Source organism: Falco biarmicus, chromosome 10, assembly GCF_023638135.1.
Source record: "Falco biarmicus isolate bFalBia1 chromosome 10, bFalBia1.pri, whole genome shotgun sequence".
Taxonomy (NCBI): Eukaryota; Metazoa; Chordata; class Aves; order Falconiformes; family Falconidae; genus Falco; species Falco biarmicus.
The window spans coordinates 17,071,716-17,097,079 of NC_079297.1; the positions used below are offsets into that span (position 1 = coordinate 17,071,716).

Sequence of the window (25,364 nt, forward strand, 5' to 3'; positions counted from 1 at the left end):
TCCCACTGCCTCCATCTCCTTCATCCCCAGCTTCTTCCTCTTCCCCGCGGCATCCCAGCAAGTCCCATTCCCCCCCAAACCTCCCACCCCACCAGGACTGATACTTCCTTGAGGTGCAAATGGAGCAGCCCAGGCTCTCTGGTGAGCTTCAGCCCCACTGTCCCACCTACTCCAAGAAGTCACATCACCCCGGCAGATCTCCCAGCCCTTTTATTTGCTCAGCACCCATCACATCCATTCAGCAAGAAAACCATGGCCCAGGCACCTGCAAAACCTCATGGCATTCCCCTTCGCAGAGCAAGCGATGTCTTTGGGGCTGTTTAATCCTCCATGCCATTTCCAAGTCCCAAAATAAACCCTGGAGGCACAAACCTCCTTGCAGAGGGTCTTCTGAATCACAGACCTCCATTAAAAGATTCTCTGCATTACCTTGTCCGAGCAGTTAAGAAATCTCCTCCTGATTGTACCCCCCCGCCCCAACACACCCCTGAACGCCCCCCCCCCCCCCCCCCCAAGCAATTAGAGCAGAAATTCAATGCACAGAAAATGCGAGCTGGACAGGAGAAAAGAGTCTGCATGAAGGAGGCAAAGCCTTGTGTGTTGCAACTGGGGGCAGGTCTTAAGACTCCTTTCACCAGGTAATATTCTCCTGTCCCTTCGCTCCTGTCTTGCCTCCACAGGAGCCCTGGAGGCAGCACCTGGGCACAGCAAGCCAGGCAGCCACCGAACTACAAAGGAAAGGCCAGCACAGCCACAGCCCGCTGAGGGTCACAGACTCCAGACCCAGGGGTGAACGGCAAAGCTGCTTCCCAGGGGGTAGTTCCAACCCCCAGCAGACAGAGCCCGAGCCACCCCCGAGGCTCACCCCATCTGGGGATCGAGTGTGGCTCATGCCTCAGTCTCCCCATGGGGAAAGGGGCCCACAGGGAGCGGCACCAAAAGCATGGGGGGTCCAGGGGTCAATGACACGGTCCCTCCTGTCCATCCCCCTCCCTGAACAACCTCCTTCACTGCCAGCCGCCCTCCGCAGGGGTGGACAAGGAGCCCCCTGCTATACCCCAGTGGGGCCTCAGACCCCACATCCACTGTCAAGGGCTCTCAGCTGGGCTGGGGGCCGAGCTGCTGCCTGGGCTGGGCTTGGCGAGCTGCCGCAGGTCCCGTGCAGACCTGACAGCCCACTGGGCCAGCTCCCGCAGCACCCCCAGGCCCCGCAGCTTCCTCTCGAAGAGGCCCAGGTGGGGGGCTGGGGGGGGCCCAGCCCCCTCCTCACTGGGGGGTCCACGGCTCTCCAGCCGCAGCAGCTCCTCAAGGTGGTAGGCAAAGGCTGAGACCTGGAGCAGGACGGCCGCCAGCGCCCGGTCCAGGGCAGTGTCAGCCTCACCCAGCTGCTCCCGCTGCTCCTCCAGCATCTGGGCCAGCAGGGCCCGGAAGGCCCGGTATGCCGCCAGGTTCTCCAGCAGCCGCTGGGTCCCCGTCTGCTCATCCCAGCGCTCCACTGCCGCCGCCGGCACCCCCCTCCACCGCTGCCACGCTGGCTGAGGCATCCAAGCCCTGCCGCTCCACCTGCAGGGGCAAGAGCAGCCAGAGGTCAGCAGCAGCAGGAGAAATGGCGGGGGATCCCCACCCTGAGCCCCACCTGTGCAGCTTCATCACTGACCAGGAGGCACTCGGGGCAGTGGAAAGCTGGGTGCTCGAGGTTTGCCCAAGCATCGGCTGGCAGTGCCAAGGCCCAGATACCGGCAGCACTTCATCCCCCACCTCCGCCGTGGGCAAGAGCCCTCGCGCCCTGGCACAGCCGCCAGGAGCCCCCTGGACCCCGGCAGCGGCAGCCACCCCACCAGCATTCCCAGCCCCACGGGCAGCTGGAGGGAGCAGGGCAAACTCACATAGGTGTCCAGGAGGTCGATGACGTCCGAGCGCATCTTCCCAGCCAGGCGGATGCCTCGGCTGCACAGGTCGCGGCGCCGGAGGGTGGCTGAGGTACCGTCTGCTGCAGCCATGGCCTGGGCAGCTCTAGCATGCACCAGGCTCAGGGCACAGCGCCTGCCTGGCCCCGGCAGGACCATCCCTTGCTGAGCTGGTGCATTCCAGCTGGGAGCTCCACTCACACGTCCGCTGGCCTGGCTCTCCCCCTCTTCCACGCCTGGGGCCTGGCACAACGCTGTAAATTCCCGCCTCTGGGATCAACAGCGACAGATTATTTCCCTAATTCCCCCGTGTATTGCTACTCCAAGCGCCTTGCCCAGAACCGTCTTGCCCAGCAGCAACAGGCTCCCAGCCCTGTCTCTGACCCATTCCTCCCTCCCAGCCACACAGTGAGATTAGCAGCACACTAATCCCCCCGGCTCATGCCAGCGTGTGGGAAACCACTGCCGGGAAGAGGCAAGCAAAGCCCGGACATTGCTCAACATCTCAGCCTGGGCAGCAGGCTGGGGCCTGAGCAGGGCAGAGCGCTGGGGGTTCGCCAGCAGGGGCCTGAGGGGAGCCCCCGGGCTGGAGATCCAGCTGCAGGCTGGGCTGTGACCCAGACCCTGACAGAAGGCTGCAGGGGCCTGTCCCAGCCACCTCCAGCCCCCTTATTCCCCCACAGCAGAGTGGGACCAGGTCCCCAAGGTCTAACCCCCTCCTTTCCCAGAGGATTCTACAGACAGGGGAAGGGGTCCTGGCCACCCCAGGGCAACACCAGCCCCCTGCCACAGGTGAGGAGCTGCATACACCAAGACAAAAATAGCCCTTTTGGTTGGCTTGCTTTTTCCTCAGTGTTTATTTTGGTTATGTACCACCCAGATTAAAAGAAAAAAAAAAAAAAAAGAAAAAACAACACAACAAACAAAAGACCAGGAGCTGAAAAAGCATTTTCCCTTTACTATCACGGTACACCCAGCCCTGCCCCAGCCTGGCTGGGGAGCTGCCGGCGGCCCCCCCCAGCCCCAGCTCCCCGGGCCGGTGGCCAACGCAGCAGCGTCGTTGCCACCTGGTGGCTACTGCAAAAAGCGCCGCTGAGCTCCGGGAGCCCCCCGCTCCGGCTGGCTCAGCCCCCGGCCCAAGCCCCGCGCCCCGGGGCCACCCTCCAGCCCCCACGCCGCTGCCCGTGCCGGGCACAGCGCCCGCAAGCTCCGGGGCGCTGAGGGCAGACGAAGGGCCCTGCGCGCCCTCCGTTCCCTCCCCGGGAGGAGAAAAAAAAAATAAATACCGGGGGAAAAAAATACAAAAAAGTTTATTGCAAACTACTACAATAATTTATTGAAGCAAACTGCATGCGAGTGAAGGAGAGACATCGAGGGAAGGAAGAGCCGCAGGAGGGCTGTGTCAGTTATAGGGCTTCAAAGGGGAGTGGGAAGGGAGCTACACCAGTCTCTCCTGCATCGGGGGTTAGCAGGCTGTGGTTAGAGGACAGACAGGCAACTGGCCAAGACCAGAAAAAAGAAAAAGGAGAGCTACAAGAGGTGTGGATGGAAGGAAAAGGCAGGGGATCAGAGGTGGCTGGGCTGGGAAGTAAACGAGCTGCTCGATTCTGTGTCCCAGGAATGCAGTCGACAGCAAACTCTGCTCTGCTAGGGGTGGCGGGGGCAGACGCAGGACGAGGCAGCTTCCCTTGCCTCCCAGCCAGGTGCCAAGTGTCACGTCACCAGAGGCGAGCAAGCCCTTGACCCAAAAGCATTTTAGTGCCATCCCTCAGAAAACAAAACCCCCGAGCTCTCCGTTTAGTGTTCTGTGCAAGCCTCTGCCCACTCCGCACCTCCCACAGGGCACAGGGGCAGGGCATGAAAAGCAGCTCCAGCAGCATGGTCTGCAGCAAGCGTGGGGACAACGTGGCCGAGCTGCACCACGGGAGCTCATCTGCTACCGGTGGCCAGGATGCAGGCCAGGAGACATGCCACCACATGACTCCCCAGACAGAAAACGCACACTGCTGGGGGGCGAAACCATGCAGAGTTGGGTTTGAACACGTCTCATTGTGCTGCTTCTCTTTAGTTGGCATGGGGAGGGGACCAGCTGGCCACCCAAAAGCTTCCTGCTGGAAATCACAATAAATTTGATCCAAGCAAAAGCAAGAAATTGGATCATCCCAACTGAAGAAACCGGTTTAGTTTAACACCGTACCATCGCGGACCTGACATGCACCATCCCAGGAGACCCGCATTCAGGTATGTTGGGCCCTCATCCTTATCTCCGAGAGAGGCTTGTGGCCAGATGCATCTCCTGCAGGCATGGGAGCCACACCGATGCTGCGATGCAAGAATGTGGGATGCCCACACCCAGGGCATGAGACACCACGGCTGCAAACTGTTCAGCCACTAACCACACCAAGACCAGCAGTGTTTCAACTTGCTCTGACAAAGATATCAGTTGTAAGGGGGGAAAGGAGGGGGCAAATCAGGGCATATGGCCCAATAAAAGTTGTCAGGCTTAGGCCACAGCTGGATTTCCAGGCAGCACACGGGACAGAGCGGGTGTTCAGTCAGTTTTCTGTAAAAAGTTCCCAATTAAATTCCATGTTTTATTGCCATTCTCCAGACCCCAGGTACCCTACCCTATTTTACCTAGCTGCTGTGTGCTACAGACCAATTTAGCTGATGTTCTGCTTGGACAAGAAACTTCAGCTCTGCTCCCGATCACATAAACCCAACTGAAAAAACAAGCAAACAAACAAAAAGCCCAGGTTATTCTTCACCTCTTCCAAAAAACACTAAGAATTCAAGGCCACTGAATCTCCACACAGTTTCAGGCAAGAGCAAAAAGATCCAAGTCTAAATGGGATATGATGTGTCTGCTATGGAAACTTCTCCAAGGGCTCAGAGCTGTCCTAACTACACCGGCAGGTAACACTTGAACTGCCACGTTTTACATAAAGCAGGGTTGTTTGCACAGAAGAGACCTTTGAGAACATGGCTACACAACACCCTCCCCCCAGAACAGGGGCAGGGAGATGAACTGACAGCCCCTTAAGTCCTGCATCAGTCTATTGCCTTGGATAAGCAAGCCCGAGACAACCATACCCAGTCCCTGCTTCTGTATCTTTATCTAGACCTGCAAAGGAGAGGCGGAGTTGGATGAGGAGCACAACATTGCGCAGCAGCAAGCAGCTCACAACCGTCCTAACTCCCGAGAACAAGTTCCTGGCTAACGATGTTCTTCCCTGAAAGGCTAGGGAGCAAGGGGGAGGCAAAAAGAGTATTTAATGCAAGGAGCTCACCCCGACCTGGGAGGGAGGGAGACAACAGCCAGCTGTTCCATCACTCACCTCATCCTCCTGCTAAAACGCTGCTGCAGAGACTCCCACTGCAAACAGGCTCTTCTCCAGGGACTCTCCCTCTACTCTGGAAAAGCTGCAAGAGACATCTGACTCCAGAATGCTGCCTTCACCTCAGCTCTCCCAGCTGCTGTTACAATGGCACTCCCTGCAGCTCACTAGCGCAAAGGAGCCTACTAGGAAATAGCCTGAACCCCTTCCACCCCCGCCCCCTAAGAACATAACTCAAAAATACCGACCCTTTTTTAATCAATAAATAAGGAATCTTGTTACCACAACACAAAAAATGAAGCATGTTCAAAGTGCAAATTACTGTCGTCAAACTGGGATGCTCCTCCTTGCCTCTCCCACGCAGGGCTCCCATCGCCCCCGGGGCCTCTCCAAGCAAACATGATCTATAAGCCAGGGCGTTCCCTCGACTTCCTGCCAGAGCTGGAGCAGAGGAGTGCAGTGGGGAGAGGGACGTGCGCCGTTTCACAGCTCACCCTGCTGAGGGGGCCTAAAGTGCCAAAGCCGAACTCCCAGCCCCGGGAGGAAGAATGAGACTGCAAGGACCAGAGTGCAGCGATGCATAGAAGTTGGGACCAGGGGCGAGAGGGAGTCCTAAGAAACCTGTCCAGAGCACATCAAACGCTTTCTAGTTCGCAAGTGGGGCCACATCAAGGAGCCAGAAAGGCACCTGCTTTGGGGCAGAGCGAAGGGTTTCAGCAGACTCCCCTCCCCTGGAGAAATCCATCGCTCAATCCAACTTGCTCTGGTAATGGCAGCATGTGCCCCTTTCTACAAAGGAGCAGTGGGAGAGAGAGAAGTGGCTGGGAAAGAGGATGTGCTGTGATCCACGCTGGAGGGGAGCAGCCCCTTCGGTTATTTACTAGTATTGTAAGTGTTGTTTAACTTTTCTCTCTTTCAGTGAGTGTCTCTTTTTCTTTCTCCCCCCCCTCCCCCACCCCCCAACACACCCCCCCCCCCCGCCCCTCCTTTTAAATACAGAGTCCAAACTGTCCCAGCACCCACGTGCTCCCCACACACTAGGGTCCAGTGGAGTCTGAATCTTCGATGAGCACCTCTGTGGTGGCTCCCAGGATCTCTGTGTTCATGACCAGCCCCTCCGGATTTGCACTGCTGCCACTGCCTACAAAGAGCTTGCCATCAGCCACGAGGCTGACACGCTCTGCCCCACCGCAGTATGCCTTCGGCATCCCATCAGGGTTCAGCAGCAGGCAGTCTGCTGGGGCAGCACTTCCCAGGGGGTCGGGAAGGAGAGGGAGGCCCTGGCCATCAGTGGGTGGTGCAATGGCCTCAGGATTAGTGCCCAGGATGTCGGTGCTGGTGATCAGGGCACCCGCATTGGCAGCCAGCGCTTCAGCAATAAGCACTTCAGGGTGGCTCTTGGCTTTGTGGGCCACAACACTGTCCTTCTTCTCAAATTTCTTGCCGCAAATGTTGCAGGAGAACTGGTAGAAGGAGTCCGCATCATGCTTCTTCATGTGCCAGTTGAGGGAAGCCTTCTGCCGGCAGGTGAATCCACAGATCTCACACCTGGGAGGGAGAAGAGGGAGGTCACAACAAAGGGACATCCCCACGAACTCGTGGGGACAGCCCAGGAAAACAGCAGGGGCTCATTAAAATGGGATGTCACCATAGCTCCAGCTCTTCCAGTTTTATTTGCAGAGGGCTTACGTTCCTCAGATCTCTACTGAGACACTGCCTCAAGGAGCCAGTGAGACAAGCGGCAGCTCAAACACTCCTGCAGGTGTGCGTTTAAAGAGAGCCGAGACACCAGGAACAGGTTCCAGCCCTGACTTCAGAGCTGCCCCTGCTCTCAGTGCGGTCCAAGAACGGGTGCATCCAAGGGTCCCTCAAAGTAGGAGGGCAAGAGACAGGCAGAGGTACTCACTGCAAGGGCTTCTCGCCCGTATGGATCATTCGGTGCACTGCCAAGTTATGAGAACTCTTAAACGCCCGGGCACAGTACTCACAGATGTAATCCCTTTGATCTAAAAAGCAATACCAGTTTGAGCATTACTCTCCCCACAGACCTGCTCCCTTTCCCAGTTCTCACATGTTACAGGTAAAGCTGCCCAAGAAGCAGCAGAACTAGAAGCGCCAGCAGGCATGGCAGAGGAGGAGGTGTCCCACAATACACCACACCAGCTGATCTGGAGAGTTAAGGTGTTAACTCTCCTAAGAGCTAATTATCTGTTCTGAGCAATACTGTAAGGACTGGCAAATTAGCATACAGCTTGGCTTGGTTTATTCCTCTACAGAGCCCCTGAGTGATACTTGCCAAGAGCTGAACTAAAGACTCTAGAGCCTCTCTCATTTCCTTAAAAGACAGGAGCCCAGAAGGAAATAATACCCTGCTGCTACTGCAAGTCTACGCCACCTGCCTTGGCTTCACTGTCCCCAGAAGTCCTAGAGGCTTCTCCATTTTCCTCCCTCTGTCTGTTCACTGACCCAAGGAGGAGTTTGTATCTGTTTCCCACCTCCCTGTACCTGTGTGGTGTTTGGCGTGCCGCAGAAGCTGCTTCTGGAGTCGGAAGAGCCGACCACAGGAGGGATGAGGACACACATATTTTTTCTTCAGCAAGTGCTGGTACTTTATGTGATGCTATAAAGAAAGAGTGAAAGGTTGTAGACTCTCTCTTTACATAGCTAGGAGCACAGCTGAGACACATTGATCCCAGATGGCCCCTCAGCAGGCCACCAGATCCAATCACTGACAAGACACCCTTATACCATGAACACAAACACTTTGATCTCTGTTGAGAGAAGAAAGCCAAACGAATGTGAACATGTAGCGACAGGACAGATACAGACACACACGGCCACAACTGGCCGCCACTGATTAAGTTTACCAAAAAGACAGTGTTAGAAAGGAGTGCCTCAGTGCCTCCAGTGACGGATTAGCTGCCTGTTCCAAGCAGCCCTGCCCTGCCCTCACACATGCCCTTCAAGAAGTGAAAAATCTGAACCAACCTGCAGGTAACGTGGGTGAGCCAAGACTGTGCCACAGCCTTCCATCTCGCAGCGGACATACTGTATCGGAGGCTTCTTCCTAAGGAGTCAGTAAGGAAATGGGCAGAGCGGTTAACTGATGCATCTGAAGCCAAGGCAGCAGCAAGGTAAATGAGTGCAAGTGCAGCTCAGCAACGTGAGAGCAAAGGATTACTGCTCCAGTATTCCTATTTGGGCTATGCTAATAGAGACCCTGTCTAAGAGTTCCCTCCAGTCCTAGCACTACTTAAGGTCTCTCCCCAGGGCCAAGAAAACCCCAGGAGACAGAGACTTCCCAGAACCTTATTACTGGGCAATATCAGGCTGGGGATCAACTCAGAAGTGGGGAAGACACAGCATGCTGCGGATATCCCCGCCTCCCTCAAGGCAGACTTCTATACCGTGCAAGAGAGTTGGCTTTGAGACAATGAACATCTGTGTGAGATGCAAAGGAAGCAAGTCTTCAGAACAGAAGTGAGTAGAAGGGATTGCTTACCTTCTTTTGGGCAGCCTTGGACTCTTGTCATCCTTTCTCCTCCTTCCCCTCCTGTAACAGGGTTACAGAAACAGAACTGAAAGAAGCTGCTTTACATTGGTAACGGGCAGAGTTTTTTAAGTGTATGCTATAAAGCAGGAGCACATTCTAAGAAATACTACAGAACTCTTCTACACTTTTAGGCTGAAGAGTAGTAACACCGCAGCCAGCAAGTCAGCTGCTCTGGCAAGTCAGCCACCTGCTCTGGATCAAAACACCTGAAAAGTTTCTAAGGAAATGCTCTTGTAATAGATGGGCAGGTTCCCTAAATAAGTTAAGTAACCAAGCCTCCACAAAAATTTCCCTTGCATTTTGCAGAACTGCTACCTCACACAGAAGACCAATCCTTGTGGAGCTGTGGTGCCCATGTTTCTGATAACCTGGGTGACAACTTTTTCTGCATGACATTTGGTGGCATGTGGCAGACCTCAAATCACCCAGCTTCTGCCAACAGTGTCAGGCTGCGGCTGCATGACTACCCGCTAGGTTTAGCATACAATGTATTTTTGAACATGGTTGCCTAGCTCAAATGTGTCAGCCCACCATTCACAATTGAGTGGCTACCAGTAAATAGGTATCAGAAAGCTACAGTCCAACAGGCTGCGGTTAGAAATTACCAACTCTTCTGCCACAATGAAGCGAGAAAGAGCTATTTTAGAAAATCCTCAACCAGGCATCACACACTTCACATTTTTTCTTTTAAACCTGCAACTGTCCAAACAACTTGCGACCTTATAATTAAATTCATCCCTTTCCAGGCTGCACACCAGCACACAAGATTCTGTTCCAGACAGTTAGCAAGCTGTTGCCTCATTAACTGCAAGCTCTAGAAAAATCAATCCAGTGCAAGTTGGTGACAGATTCAGAGGAAGGCAACATTCTTGAGCAGGTCCTCAATCCGGCCCCCGGTATTTACAGACCCCCCCTGCCGGGGTTTGGGGGAACCAATCAGCCGCAGATGACTTCCTGCCAGTTCATCCGCGTGCCGGCCCCCTGTTTAAAAAGTTTGAGGACCCCTGTTCTTGAGAAATAAATGCTTCATGTGGTTTGCTCTCACAACCCCTCCCATTTCCTAATGCATTTTTTAAAACCATGTAATTTTGCCCACACAGTCCAGGATTGATGGTGCACCCCGTTTCCTCTGCTCTGCTGGGTAACATTTCATACCACACTAACAACATCAATCTGCATGACTAGAAAGAACGGGATTAGTGATCTAGCAGCTATTTTGCAGTCTTCTGAATTAACTATAGCAGCTTATACACCTGTCAAGACAAAAATCTATGTCTGAGCAGACCTACACTTACATGTAAAATGCACCCTTCCCAATCAACAGCTCTGCCCAGAACATCGTGCCTGCTTGATCATATTGCTGCAGAGACACTTACTTATTGATAGAAGTCTTTTCTAGACACTGTACTGAGACATCTTTATTGATAGCTAGACTGTGCCAGTAACATGCTGAACAGGCACTCAGCATTCAAACCAAACCCTCTGCAGAAGCACAGATTTTATTATGCACAAAAGTAGCGTCTGATCCAACCAACACAACCACGAGCCTCAGAAAGCCACCTCTCACAGAAAGAAAAAAATTATCAAAATACCAGCATCCTTACTCCTCTCCAATGTAAATCAGCTCTGCAGCAGCTTCGAAACAGCAAGAGAAATTAGAAAGGTGTGCAGAGCCCCACACCGCAGACCAGCAGAGGGAGCCCCATTTGTTCCAATTACTCAGAGGAACTAACACGCAAAAACTGCCTTCCCCCCCCAAAGCAGGGCTTTGACACAGACACATAAATCCAATCTACCTTGCTTGCCAGAAAGAGAGCTTCAGCGCTGAGTTCCAGTGACAGCATGCCCAAAGGTTTTGAATCTCCACTCAAAGCACTAGTGACAGACTAGGCAGCAAAAGTTTTTTGCTTTATTTCTCCAAAACGAGGGAGAACACAACTTTTTCCTGAGCTCTGGTATTTTAGTCCCAGATGTACAAGGAGGACACGTACCACATTAGATGTACAAAGTATTCCTGTGTCTGCCTCTAGGCATGCAACAGAAGAGATGTTGCCTTCCCAGGCTGGCTTTCTAATACAGTCTAGTACACTTCAGACATCACAACAGAAACCAATTTTAAGAATGCTCTGAAGTATTTCGTGCTGTGTGGCCATATCTAGGTAGGTGGACTAAACCACAGTACGGAGAAAAACTCCCCAACTTAAACTAAATGAAAATACCAAGCCTTTTGCTTTTCCTTGCCTAACGTGCAAGACGGAAGCAGAATTTCTATCAGAACAAAGATTCTGCTCTATTATCTTTCAGGCCCAGAGGAGGAGGGAGGAAAACACTCTTGTACCCTATTAAGAAAGCAAAATACACAATACACACTGCTACATGTAACTGTAGAGTTTTACTCACTTCCTTGGCGGTTCTTCGTCTTCCCGAAACTCACTCTCTTCTTTCACTTCTACTTTAATCTCTTTCTGTTTCTCTTTTTCCTCCTTCCCCTTGCTAGCTTTTCTCCTTTGCTTTGGCGCTTCCCTATGAAGAAATAAATACAACATATTACTCCAATACCCTTCCCGTTGCGTGTGTTTTACAAAGATTTAAGCAAAAACTAGATCACAGTCCAGGTCTATTTATCTGAAGTCCCACTTCTAAGCAGAAGTATGAACAAGGATTAAGGAAGAACCCGGCAGCCAGCAGGGCTCCAAAGGCTTTGGTCCATTAAAAAAACAGTCTCAACAGCTGTAGGCAATATTTAGAAAACACAGTGCCCAATGGGAGCCATTCCACTTCAGCAACTAGCACAGGTTCTTTGGGTCATATTAAGCTCATTCATCTACGATGTCACAATTTTTTTTGGTCTAAAAAACACAGTAAGAATGTAATCCAATATACTTCTCTAGGTGGGGCTTGTAAGTTTCATCTCTTGGATCATCTTTGAAGGGAACTTCTTCCTCACTGATGAGCATCTCATCATCATCACTGCTATGAGAAAAGGAGAACAGAGAACTTTGCAGCAACAGTTTAAGCACTACCAGAGGAATATTCATGCATCATCCCCCAGGATGGAAAAAATGCTATTACATAGCACCTTCTCATCCAGCATGACTGGGGAAAGCTAACAGCTTGCACTGACTAAGGAGCATGATGACAGCTAAAACAGACAGGCTAGGCAGAGCAGTCTCCTCCTGTGAACCCACCTAACGATAGCATCTGCTCCTGAAGGAATAAAGCTACCAGGTGAAACACCCAGACCAAGTATTACTATCCATTCCTCCACAGTATCTCCTGACACCTGCAGTCCATCTGCAATCCAGACTGTAAATGCAACAGTCCAGGACTAAGAACAGAGCTACCATCCGTCCCATAGATCCTTTCACAGAAGCATTTATTTTGAAAAAACCTCAGGCCCTTATCTTCCCTTCTTGGGACACTAAATAGGAAGAAATACCACAAAACAGAGCTTCCTACCTGATTCCAGCTGGAGACTGATGTTCTTCTGTGACCTCTGAAAGGAAAAGTCACCATTAGGTTTCAATCTGTGTTCGCTGCAGTGAGCAAATCTGTCTCAAGATACCGCCGTCAACATTCAGTGCCAGGAGCGCTGGTGGCAGAAGGTACTCATGACCAAGAAGCACCATGCCCCTACCAGCCACAGTCTGCATAGAGCTCACATCCAGCTCCCTTCAAAGGTTCCCAAGACCTGGCTATCTTCAGGCACTTTCATCAAAGGGCTTCCCACGTACCGTATTCAAGGTGGTCTGCATTTGGCTCTGATTTGCAGACAAGCTGCAGGGAACCGGTCTTGGATCTGGAGGCACGCGAGTTCTCAGCATCACGCTGGCGGGCCACGGTGGCTGACCGGCTACTGCGCCAGCTTCTGCTAGGCCTGGCTGTGCTGACAGGAGGGCTTTGGGTGAGGATACTGGAAATTTCCTTCTCTTCCTTCTCTTCTTTGGGATCTGAAACACCCATTGCAATCTCTTTCATAACAACAAAAACCTTAAATCCCATCATCAATCCACACTCCTCTCCATTACATGACGTTGAATAGCATCGCTGCCCTGTCTACTCTGACAGGGAAACCACTGATTCTTACAGATTTGAAACGTAGCTCTGCCCAGCCAGCCAGGACGCACCCCAGGGCCTTACCTCAGCAAGCCTTCCTTTAAAACTCTCAACACATTTCCTACTGCCTCTAAGATGAAACACAAATATTTAAAAACAGCTTACACTTCTCTCTCAAAAAGGCTTATGACTACATACTGGCTCCGAACTCCCCTAAGCACTACAAGACAGACACTCAAACTTCAGCAACTGCTTTATGAAAGACTAGCTTCAAAATTGGACCACATCAGAAGTCATGTTTGGAGAATCCCCCAAACACGTATTTAATCAGAACTGTACACCTGATAATAACTCAGAGGGATCTGAGCTGGATGTTTCTGGTCTTATTATAGAGCAAGGAGCATCACAAGCACTGTTAGCCTGAGGTGTCTCCACCCATTCATAGCTTCTACAGGTGGTTTCTTTTTGGCTGATGGCTGATCTCCAGATAGGTTTTGGCAAGATAACAGAACTGGCTGAAATGTCCATGTGAGCAAGTTCATCCCTTAAAAACTAAAATTCACAAGGACAGTTTGCTTGATCTCACTTCTTGGTGCTTGCTGTGACACTGGGCCTTAATGAACTCAAATTCAAATGCCTTTTGAAATTTCACAAGCGATGTGCTGAAGAAATCAATCCCAAGTAGCTGGCTACGCTCAGCACTCCAGGTTTGCCACTGCTTTAGTACACAAAGCCACCTGCAGCACTCTGCAGGGCCTGCACTCTGGGCTAAGCTCTGACCCACTCCTTTTTACCCAAATACACTGCTGTCTGGTTTCAGGTGGGTTTCTCCTGCCGGAGCACCTGCCAGTAGTACCACTGAGACGCCCGAGAATTTATCAAGCATTCGCTGGCAAAGTCAGTGGACAGTCCTCTAAGGACTGGTCAGGGAGCAGCTCTGCCATGCCAGAAGTCCTGGTGAAGAGCAAACTACACATCAAGAGCCAGGAGCATGCATCGGCAGTGGGGGAGGTCCACAGCATCTTGGGTGCCATTCACAGGAACACAGTCAGGATACAGAGAGACACTGTTCATGTCCTTTACTCAGCACTCGTTAGACAGCATTTGGATTCCCCCTCAGTTTTGGACTCCCACCACGAGAAGGTTGGGGGCTGAAACACACAACCTGTGAGAAGCAGCTGAGGGAAACATGCTTGTTCAGACTTGAGAACAGAAAACCCTAGAGGGACACAACAGCAGCCCTACAATGTACAGGCAGGCTATCAAGCAGCTCAAACCTTCTTGCTGAAGTGCACAGCAGGGAGATGAGGGGCAGCAGTCGTCATCTGAAACAGGGAGGTCCGACTCAATAAAGGAAAAGCATTTTTCCCCCAGGACAACAGTCAGACACTGGAAGAGAAGCCCAACCCTCTATGGAGCTGTGCAGCCTCCATAGAATCAGACAGGTTTGGGTGGGAAGGGACCTTTAAAGGTTATCTAGTCCAACCCCACCTGCAGCGAGCAGCGGCATCTTCAACTAGCCCAGACCACTCAGAGCCCCGTCCAACCTGACCTTGAAAGTGACCAGGGATGGAGCATCGACCACCTCTCTGGGCAACCTGTGCCAGTCTTTCACCACCCTCATGATAAAAAATTTCTTCCTTGTATCTAATCTGAACCTACCCTCCTACAGTTTATAACCATTACCCCTTGTCCTGTCGCTACAGGCCCTACTAAAAAGCCTGACCCCATCTTTCTTATAAGCCCCCAGCAAGTATCAAGAGGCTGCAATAAGGTCTCCCCAGAGCCTTCTCTTCTCCAGGCTGAACAACCTCAACTCTCTCAGCCTTTCCTCATCAGAGAGGTGTTTCACCCCTCTGATCAACGCTGTGGCCCTCCTCTGGACTCACTCCAACAGTTCTCTGCCCTGTGCTGAAAACTCCAGAGCTAGATGCAGTACTCCAGGGGAGTCTCACCAGAGCAGAGAAGAGGGACAGAATCACCTCCCTGGCCACGTTTCTTTTGATGCAGCCGAGGATACTGTTGGCTTTCTGGCACATATTGCTGGCTTATGTCCAGCTTTTCACCCATCAGTACCCCCAAGTCCTTCTCTGCAAGGCTGCTCTCAATCCCTTCATCCCCTAGCCCATATTGGTATCAGGGGTTGCCCCGACCCAGGTGCAGGACCTTGCACTTGGCCTTGCTGAACTTCACCAGGGTTCACACAGGCCCATGTTTCGAGCTCATCCAGACCTGACTGGAGAAAGCCCTGACCAACATGATGTGAACTCTGTGTTGAACCCATGTTAAACAGCAGGTAGGACCAGAAATATCCTGAGGTCCCTCCCAACCCAAAATCTCTAATTTTGCATCAAGCCTTTTCAACCATGTCATCCTTTTACTTCTAGCATGTAGTTTGCTCTGCATGACTCACTCATGAATCCTTGATTAACAGGGTGGGAAAAATCAACATTTGTCTGGGGAAAAAAACCAACACCTGACTGGAATACAGGACATGAAGCATCACAACTTTGTTGTTAAAATGGCAACCAAGCCTGATGTCTTGCATGTCATGTCTAAAGCCCACTTCATCAGAGCATGAACCATGCCTTCCTTTTGCCTTTCTGGTTTAGCAGCTCTCAAGGTGAACTATGACTGCTTTACATTTTTAATCCTATTGTGAACATCTTCAGTTTTTCTGAATGCTAAATCAAATCCAAATACACTTGAAGCCATTCTCTAGAAATTTTCACCTCAAACACTACTGCGCTACCAGCGACAGCGCACACTGCTGCTCCTGAAAGGGGTTTACTCCCTTGGAAGATCAGGCATTCAGCTGATTTCTTAGCAAGAGCCAGTATTTCAAAGATTAGACTTACGGAGTTGAAACAGACCTCCCTCAGAACACATTACTACAAAGCACACTTGCTTCATTTCTCTGAAGTGAAGATGCTTAATAAGGCTTTCCCCATGATTTCTCCTTTTTACTTCTTCCTCTACTTCAGTGTGCTTGTCTAACAGATTAATTGCATTTTTACACGCCATGAATACCCATGTACCTCCAAAAACCCCCACCGTTAGGAGAAGCATCAAATATTTACTTTGAGGTAGAACTCAAAGTAATACAGACCTAGAGCTATTAGTTTAAAACCCTTATAATTCTAGGCCCTCCCAACAGGGGACACAGGTCCCTGGTGCAAGGGTCAGAGCTGCACCAGAAAACGTGTATCTGTAAAGTATTCAGCTGTACTAGCAGCTGGAGTCAGCACTCGCCAAGGCTTTGCCTGAGTCTAAAAAAGCAAAATATTTTTATAAATTTTTAATTTAAAAATTTTTAATAAATTCTACATCTTTCTCACGCCGAGTTTCCTTTTTCCTTCACAAAAACAGCCTTCTGATGAATCCAGCCTGCCTGTCAAAAAATAACAAAAGAAAAAAACCCCAACCATAAAACCAAAAAACCACCCCAAATCCACTAAACGCAGACAGCAACTGGCTTAGAGAGAAGAGCAGTGCTTCCTCCTCCCGCTGCTTTCCTGTCACACCCAACATGGTGTTACAGGTAATCACAAGCCTGTCACTTGGAGGTGTTGCAATATTAATGGCATCTGAGGATTCCTCCCAAAACTTCCAGTGTTTGGCAGGAAGTAACAGGACTCACATGCACATTTCGATCAGGAGCATGGCTGTCCTTGTCTCTGTCACCAGTGGAAGGAGTTAGGAGATGCCTACCTCTCTTAACTGACTACACGGGGACCTTATTATTTTCAGTCCTGTCTTGGGTACCACATTTAGCCTGATTAAATCCAGGCCCTGCGGATGAACACAGCGTTAACCCTCTCTTCTCACAAATGCCTCTCCACAGAAAGCCAAGCTCCTTGCTCCTCCGTTAGTAGGATTTGGCTAGTGGCACAAAGCAGCAAAAGAAACAAGATAGAGGGAATAAACATTGCTATTACAGATAATCAGGCTCTGCTCTTCCAACAAAAAGGACGCAGCTTTAATCTCGAGACTGAAACACAGAAAATTTTAAATTAGAAAGGCTGTAGTCAATTCTGCATTTAAAACTGCATCAAACTTGTCAACACCACTAGCTCTGCCTAGCTGCAATTTCTCTGGAAATTTTGTTCCTGTCCTCCCAGAAGATGCAGGGAAAATGGATTGTAGGCCAACACCCTGTTATTTTGCTGCAAGTGTCAACAGTGGTGATGGACACCAGTACGTAACAACTCAGACTTCAGGAGGACAAAAGGATACATGAGAGACAACAGGCATTGAGACACCCCCAGTGCAAATCAAAAAGAAGCACCAAGCATTTATTTTTCAAATCAGCTGCTGCAAAACAAATTCTAGGTCTTCCTTTCAGCAGAGCCTGCCGGCCAGTTGGCACAGACAACCTCAGATTAAGATCCAGTGCTGCTGTCTTTTGCTGAAATGACTTTTTATGGGGAGGCAGCAACAGAAGCTACGACTTGGCAAAATAAGTATGCCAAGAAGTGCCCCTGTGCTCCCGCTCCCGCTGCTCTACAGTACCGATGTTAATTATTATCCACCTCATTCCACGGCCTCCAGAGAAGTTAGCTTTGGGAACTGTGTGGATGCCTGCATCCTACAGAAAGTCACTCAAGAGAGATGGGGAGCATCCACTTGGCAAAGCCCTACCGATCCTTCTGTCTTTTGGCTCCCGAGTTCTTCCTACCTTGAGCTCTCCCTTAAGTCCATCACTGATAAGCAGCTTTCATTCTGAGGTGCTTTCACCATTCTGCTGATTCTGCCCAATAGCCATTAAACTTAAGAGTGTCCAGGGCAGAAAACTCAATATAGATTTGAATGATGGTACACAGGAGGTATCAAACATCCTTCAACTTTAAGATTTTTGAAGAAAACACCAGTCACTGGGAGAAGGGGCAAGAAAAGGAAACCTGGGAGGAAATTAGCTACAGAGCTGTAGCTGTGTTATTGTTTAGACAATCCCAAGACAAAAGTCTGGGCATGGCTCTGCTTCTTAACAGAGTTTACCCCAGTAATGCTCCATCTCTGCTCAGCATGCTAGTCAGCACGGATTCCCATTTCAGACATGCAGCAGCAACATTTTCTCATTCACACTCTTAATTCTGCCCCTGGAGCACTGCACGCAGGGTTACCAAACCAGCAAAATCATCTCTACCTCAGAACCTGTATCATATTTTCCTACGTATACCAGCACTGCCATGAACTGAAACATAAACACCAAAGCTTGTCTGCTGTCTCCTAGACCAGGAGGTAAACTCACCCTTACGAGTCTCAATTCCTCCCTATATCATAGATCCACTTTGCAGGCAGGATACCCACAGGAGGCCAGAGATACTGGCACTCACTGTCTCGTGCTTTGTTTCTTGCTTCATCTACAGCTGTGTCACTCGCTGGCCCCACAGCATTTTCCTTATAGGAGACTGTCCCGAGAACAGGGTGCTTACTGCTTCTTTTTTACATCACTGGATGCACAACAAGCGTTAAGAATGTGTCTGGGTAACTGACAGCAAGCCGACAGGGGCCTGAGCACTAAATACACATATCGCATGGCCAACACCTCCCTGACCTCTTTTCCGGGCACTGAAGGAAAACAAAGTCCCGGGCACAGATCAATTACCCATTGCAAAGAGCAGAAAGGGAAAGTCTGAACCAACTGCATTTACTTCCTGAAGAACAAGCAGTACTTCCTTCATCCCGTGACTCACATGATCATGTTGCATCTGTCCACCGCTCTCCTACCCCCAGTTTGCCTAATAACCTGCGTATGCAGTGGCTAGGTTGGTCTGTGTTTTGGGAAAGATAAGCAGGTAGCCAAAGAACAGGGACCCAAGTCACCACTCCCCACAGGAAGGGTACGCAGAGTAACGCTAGTACAGGTGCCATTTTGCAGATTCAGCAGCACTGCTACGAGATGCTGCTGTCCTCAGGTTTCATTGGGGATGAATGGTGGAAACCCTCTGGAAGGAGAGCTTCTTGCTTCTGCTGCTTACAGCACAACTTATAAAAGGCTGGTTTATGCCAAGTCTACAACTGGTGTATTGCTGCGCACCAGCCCTGCTCTACCAGCAGCTCAGAAATCCACTCGACAACTCTCAGAACTGGGAGTTGTTTGGTACTCCCCATCTACTTGTACCAGCCACGCTTGTTCAGATGTTCAAGCTTTTATTTACCAACGCTCTTTCACCCTGCAGCTCAGAGGTAAGCTTGTTGCAGTAACAGATTCCTCACTTTGACATCACAACAGTAACAAATATCCCTGCCTCGATATCTATCCTTGACGCATAGAAAAATAAAACTTTCAACTGTTACAAATTAACAGTTTGTCGATACTAACAAGAAATTTTCTAAACTTTGATTTATGAAGTATTTGAAAGCATCTTACTAATCCTGAAAAGTAGACACTTTCAGAAAATAACCTACCTACAAATAAGTGAAAGGAAAACAAACTATGAATTATTAAGTTACAAAACAATTAGGAGAATAAATGCACCACTGCATATACACATCTCAGACTGCAACTTAAGATTTAACATAGGAACCACACAACAGATAAGGCACTGAACATAATTTCATAATGACACAGACAAAAATGAAACTCAGGGGAAAAAAAAACAAAACAGTGTAAACCTCTATCCTAACGGCTCCCTCCTGCCAAAGAGTTGTGAAATTGTACATATGGGACACAGGAAAATTGTTTTAGGAGTCAAAGTAGGTCTGGGCAATCAGAGTTATTTAAATTCAGCACGTTTTTATAAGGTTTGACTTTAAGTAATGACATTTCTCTCTCAAAACACTGACAAAATCTTAAGGGAAAGCAATCGTTACCGAAAGAGCATGAAGCTTTAAGAATGCAAATAAAGAAGTATAATGCAAGCTATCTATGCCACAAAACCATGTTGTACAACTACAGTCTTAAAAGTTTTCCATCTTTTTTTAATCTGTGAAACCTTACAGTTTTTCTAGCAGTTAAAAATGGACTGCTGAAGAGCCGGCTTGCATGTCCAACCCATTTCCTTCCAGAGCCATTGAAGAAACGGCTCCCTGAGCTCCCCTGAGCTCCCCTCTACCCTGAGCCTTCAGATTGCAACCTGAAAGCTACTGTGGTGGGAGAATGGCTGCAATACCAACCACCCACAACGTGCATTAGAGTAGCCTCATACGAAAAAAAACCCCAACTACATTATCATGGAACAAATCATTCAGATAGTCACACATGGGATACTTTTTTTAGATATTCACTCATGTGGAGAACTGTTTCTAATGCACGGTTTCTATAACCATGTGCTGAAGATGTATGTAAATACTGCTGGCATCATCCTCTAGCCCACACTGTGCAAGAAACCTTGGATTTCCAAGGAGGTGACTCTCCACGCATGTGGCACTACATCTCTTTCAATCACAACTGTACATAATAAAGGCTTCATGTGGCCCTGTGTTACCTCTCCAACAAACCCTTCTTTCCACCTTTAACAGCACTACTACACGGCTTGCTACCTGCATGCACCTAAAGAATTACATTTGATCTCATTCTTATAATTGCAAAAAAGCATCAATACCAATGTAAAGTCGCAAAACTAAAACATGCAAGAAAAATAACTTGCATAAACAAGGTCCGCATCTAGTAAGTTTCAGCTGCATGACACAAGCACAGCAACATTAGACACAGATATTCAGTGATCTGAGTGTTCATCCATGGCATATTACACTTGTACAAATGCTTCCAACCCCACTCTTTTTCTTCCTACTGCGGGAGAAGTACCTTTTTGCAACCTGCAGCTCTAAAACCTCAAAGACAAAGCCTGTATGCTTTGGGAATGCAGTGAGGCAGGGGCTCTACCACTAAGCGCAAACCTGGCATCTTTATAGTCAGCCACTACTCCAATGCTCCCTCCTGAGCAAAACCTCCTGGTTTTGAAACTGAAATTGATTGAAAGATTTCATTCAATCTCTTAAAAGTGGCTACTAAACAGCAGGGATAGAATCTTACAAAAAGGTGGACAGTCAGAAACTGCTTTAGCTGTAAAAGTAAATTGGAGAAACACGTTTTGTTTGACTGCTTATGTGACTTTAAGAGTCACCGTAAGCACAGAATTTTCAGTCCAGTGATGGAAAGACATGAAGTGTATTCATTAAGTCCATATTCAAATAATTAAAATTATTCAGGCCTAACTAAAATGAAATTATTCCCACGAGAATATACAGTGTTATGGGAAGTCAAATGTGAATTATACTACACAGACTGACTCTAGCTACATGAATTTATTTATAAGCTGAGATTAAATGTTCTACTTATGTAACTAATATTTCTACAGAAACACATTAGGGAAATATTGCAATTGCATGACTAAGCAGGCAAGACAGGAAATACAATTGGTAGAGCTGACTTTGCAACTGCCTTCACGAACACTAGTATGGTAAAAATCGCATACTAAAATCTGACACAATAGACACCTTCGACTTTAACCTTCCCGTGATCTTCCCATCAGACCTGCACAGTCAGACCTTTGTGCCTGCGCTCCCAAGTTGATAAGCAGAAAAGCCCTCTGATTTCATGGCACTGTACAGAAGAATGTGAAACTTGGCAAGTAGCTTCTCTGTTATAATTGACAGCACAAATTTAGCCGTGATCGCACCTATCACCCCAAGGTTGCTTTACCAACAGTAACACTGGTGGTTTTACTTCAAAATATAATCCCAGACACAAGGTAACAAAACTTATGAACAAACTTCGGCACAGCAAGTTTTTCATTTCTCCGACAGATGAACAGGATGTGTCACCAGGTACACCTCACGTGCACAGGCCATTTGTCCTGTATAGAGGCTAACAATTACGGCTGAGCTCATGCAAATTTAATATTCTACACTGGATTTAGTATTTTACAGTAAAGGGTAACAGAATTTAATTCTGCATGGTGATTTGCAGAACTCACACCAGTTAAATGCTAGCACTCAAGTCAAAGCCTTCACCAGAACCACTCAGCAGCTTTACTGGATTTCTCCCCCAGCCCAGCTTCATCCAGGGGTGAAACGACAAATGGTATTTTACTTCCCAGAAGTATGGAGGACTCCTAGCTACTAAAAACCCTACCATGCAAGCAAAGCCGCAATTTGCTTACACCCGATTAGGCTTCTTCAAACATTTTATGCTAAGGGATGAAAAGAGGGGAGTGGGAGGGAAGCTCCTCTCCTGGGTAGCACATGATCTGCCTGAGGAAGACACTTTATTTAGTCTGTTTCTATGTCTTCCCCAACAAGCACAAGCACACAGCAAGGACTTTGTTCAGCGTGCAGCTGGGACACAGAAGTACAGCTTTCTCACCTCTGTGTTTTTAAAAACTAAACAAGAAACAAACACACACACACAATCACCAAGGCAGACTTCCTTCAGGCTAGAAGTAGTCACCACTTCTCAGTGCCAATTCCCATGCAAACGTTCATGCCACCCATTTTGGCTACAAGTCTAATCATAAAAAAAGAGCCCAAAACATTTATTAAGTCCTTTTGCCACTCCCACATTCGAGGACAACTGAATCTCTCAGAGCACAAAGTTAAAATCTAAAATGGCTAGAGTGCAGACATCCACCAAACCTGGGAAATTTCAGACTGATGTTTGTCATTTCCAAGCACATCCCAAGAAAATGGGGTAAAAGCGGGACTATTCTGCCTGTTTTCCACCACTATATGTAAACATTTCTGCTTAAGGGTATCCTAAACACTGAGAATCACCATTAAAAGGTGTTGTTAACATTATACATGTATGAAGTGACAACACCATGCCTTTTTGCACATTTCAGCAAATTTGCTTTGACCTAGAAGGCTGAAGGTCTTACAACACTCTGTGCACCCTTTATGCTGGAAGAGGTAAACGCACACATCAGTTAATGTGTGTGGGGTGTCTGTGCTATACACACATCAGTTAACTCTGCTTTGGTCTGCAAAAATACACCTTGCCAGCTAGAACTGTGATGGATTTCAACACCCAAATGGAATAAATCTATAGACTTATAGGAATAAAGTTAGAGAGTTACAGAATTACAAGAATAAAGGCAACCTTCAAGACACAAATGCCTGAAACCAGAACTGAACAGCTCCAGCAGAAAGTTGAATTCATTTGCACAGGTGTATGACCGTCTTTCCTCACTATTTCATTCTGTGACAATTCTCTAGTGCCAGATCAAAACCAACAGTACACAAAACCTTTTACTTGGAACTGCTTCAGAAGTCCTTTTTTTTTTTTTTTTTTTTTTTTTTACAAGAAGCTGTTAAGTAGACACAGAGTTCATGTAGCTCACACTGGAAGAACAGAAAAGTTCCGCTCCTCGTCACAGATCCCCACAGTTGGACTTTCTTGATTTAGACCCATTAAGCCTGTCCCTTGCCTTCAAAAGTTTTCTTTTTCACCCCTGAAGACATAAGAAATTCACAATCCAATAAAGCTAGAAAAGGACGAGCATAACTATTTGAATACTCCTACTTCCACACGCCTTTCATGTGTCTCTCGAGGCCCTACACCTGTATCTGTGCCAGCAGTAGGACAGATGCGAGCCCAGGCTTTGCCAGCTACTTGGGACCACTGTGCAACAACAGCCATCAAGCTGCGGTGTGGCGCAGCCTCAACTTTTGCTAGCACAGCAATACCCTAGTGGCTATGAGGAAAAGTAAGTTTTTGCACGTTGGGCACGTGTGAACATCAGCCGCAGCTTATCGCAGCTCCATGATCTTGAGAGAGACCTTGGAAAGAAACTGCATGTCATCAAGAAACAAAATGTTCTTTAAAAAGAAAGATCCAACAGATGTTTGGCTGCCTTCGTGGGAAAGCCCTGACCTTCTTGGTGGAAAACAACAGGAGGAGGGAATAATTCAGCACTTACCTTTACCAGCCGTTTTATCCGTGCACCTGAAAAGATACATAAGGCAAGTATGAGGGACACCGTTCAAGGCATGGCGGCGGGGACAAGAAACCGAAGGACGTGGAAGGTGAGCCCCAAGACCCGGTTGCGGGCGGACCCGTCGCCCGGCTCACACACCGCCGGTTTCGGCTCTCGCCCAGAGAAGGCCGGAGGCTGCCCCAGCCCGGCCTCAGGCGGGGGGTCTCTGGCTGGGCTACCCCTCCCGCACACGACTGCCCGCCGCCCCGCCAACCCAGAGGCAGCGAGACGTGCCCCCCCTCACGGGAAAACCGTCCCCGCCGCCCCGGCACCGAGGCTTCGGGCGTGCGGAGCCCGAACAGGCCGGGGGCGGCGCGGCGGGCACCTGGCAGCCCCGGCCGGCCGGCGCTGGAGGCTCGGCGCGGCCCGAAGGCCACCCCGCCGCGGCGGGCCTTGCCCAGGGACCGGCCCGGCCCGGAACAAAGAGGCGGAGGCGCGGGCAGCCCACGGCGGGAGGCGGGCCCCGGGGCCGCTCGCGCGGGGTGGGACGGGACGGGACAGGACGCGGCTGCGCCGCCAGCCCCGCAACCCCGCGACGGGCAGGGGCCCAGCGCGGTGCCGCAAGGCACTCACCCGACCCGGGGGGCCTTCTTGGCGGCGGGTGGCGTCTCGGCGGGAGGTTGCTCGGCGGCGGGCCGGGCCCCAGGGCTGCTCCGCCGGCGCCGGGGATACTCGGCCTTACGGCGGCGGGAGGCGACGGCGGCTCCCCCTTCGGCCGAGGCAGCGGCGGCCGCGGCCCGGCCCCGCTCCCGGCCGCCCCTCAGCACCCGGCTGCCGCCGGACTCCTCCCCCTGATCGGCGGCGGGCGGCGGTGGGCGGCGGCGGCCCGTGGACAGCGGCCTTTCTGCCGCCGCCGGCGGGCCCTGGGCGCGCGGCTGCTCCTCGGCGCCCCCCGGCTGCTCGGTGCCCGCCGGCATCAGGGCGGCGAGCGGCGGGGCCGCGGCGGCTGCTGCGCGCTCCTCCCCCGCTCCCGCCCGCCGAGCCACGCCACGCCCACCCCGGCCGCGCCTAATCACTGCCCGCTGCCCACCTTCACGCGGCACCGCCGGGCGACCCACCCCCTGCCCGCGCCCACCAATCCGCGACCAGGAGACGATGGGTAACCCCGCCCGCCACCCTGCCTCCCCTCGCCCCGCCGCCTACCGCTCCGCCTCCCACCGCCCTCCCGCCTTTCTCCACCGCTCTCTCGCCGCCCGACCAATGGGCGGCCCGCCCGCGTCGGGGCCCGCCCCCCACTGCGGCGCGGCCAATGAGCGGCGCCGCTCCCCGCGCGCTCCGCGCCGCGCAGGCGCTGCCGGGGCGGCCGCGCTCGCCCGCCCTCTCCTCCCCCGGTCGGCCCCGCCGCGGCGCCCACCCGAGCGCGGCCCCTTCGGCCGCCGCTCCGCCGGCCCCGCCGCCCGGCTCGCCCGTCGGTCGCCCGGCCGCCACCTGGCCCTCGGCACCGCCGGGCTCCCTACCGCCGCCGCTGCCTGCGCCCCTCCGGCTGCCCCCGGGTCGCCCTCGCCCTGCGGGCGAGGCCTGGCAGGAGGAAGACGCTCGTCCCCCGCCCCGCGCGGGGCCGCTCCCTGCCGTGGGGCTGCGGCGCCGCTCG

General features: G+C 50.7%; 2 protein-coding genes across 3 annotated transcripts; both read right to left on the minus strand.

The window, feature by feature from the left end:
- Positions 1-512: 512 nt before the first annotated feature.
- On the minus strand, positions 513-5,383 carry CNTF (ciliary neurotrophic factor). The gene is given in 4 exon segments (XM_056354760.1): positions 513-1,514; positions 1,516-1,563; positions 1,887-2,177; positions 5,246-5,383. Coding segments are annotated over 3 exon segments (654 nt in total). The 5' UTR covers positions 2,067-2,177; positions 5,246-5,383; the 3' UTR covers positions 513-1,088.
- ZFP91 (ZFP91 zinc finger protein, atypical E3 ubiquitin ligase) lies at positions 3,199-24,722 on the minus strand. Of its 2 annotated transcripts, none has more exons than XM_056354754.1 (11): positions 24,347-24,722; positions 23,717-23,742; positions 12,533-12,748; positions 12,258-12,294; positions 11,682-11,768; positions 11,199-11,321; positions 8,748-8,798; positions 8,234-8,312; positions 7,751-7,865; positions 7,152-7,251; positions 3,199-6,793 (listed from the first exon to the last, which is right to left on the minus strand). In XM_056354754.1, the coding sequence occupies exons 1-11, from the start codon at positions 24,688-24,690 to the stop codon at positions 6,283-6,285; spliced, it is 1,689 nt and encodes a 562-aa protein (XP_056210729.1). In that variant the 5' UTR covers positions 24,691-24,722; the 3' UTR covers positions 3,199-6,282. The 2 variants fall into 2 exon arrangements, with proteins under 2 accessions (XP_056210729.1, XP_056210728.1); XM_056354753.1 differs by having other exon boundaries at positions 11,682-11,771.
- Between the last annotated feature and the right edge of the window lie 642 nt (positions 24,723-25,364).

Excerpts from the sequence above, each read along its gene's own strand:
- ZFP91 (XM_056354753.1), bottom strand. The coding sequence starts at position 24,690 with ATGCCGGCGGGCACCGAGCAGCCGGGGGGCGCCGAGGAGCAGCCGCGC. Across the intron at positions 11,322-11,681 it reads TACAAGCCCCACCTAGAGAA|GGAAGCGCCAAAGCAAAGGA; the intron begins GTATATTGGATT and ends ATTTCTTCATAG. Across the intron at positions 8,313-8,747 it reads CCAAGGCTGCCCAAAAGAAG|GAAGAAGCCTCCGATACAGT; the intron begins GTAAGCAATCCC and ends CTGACTCCTTAG.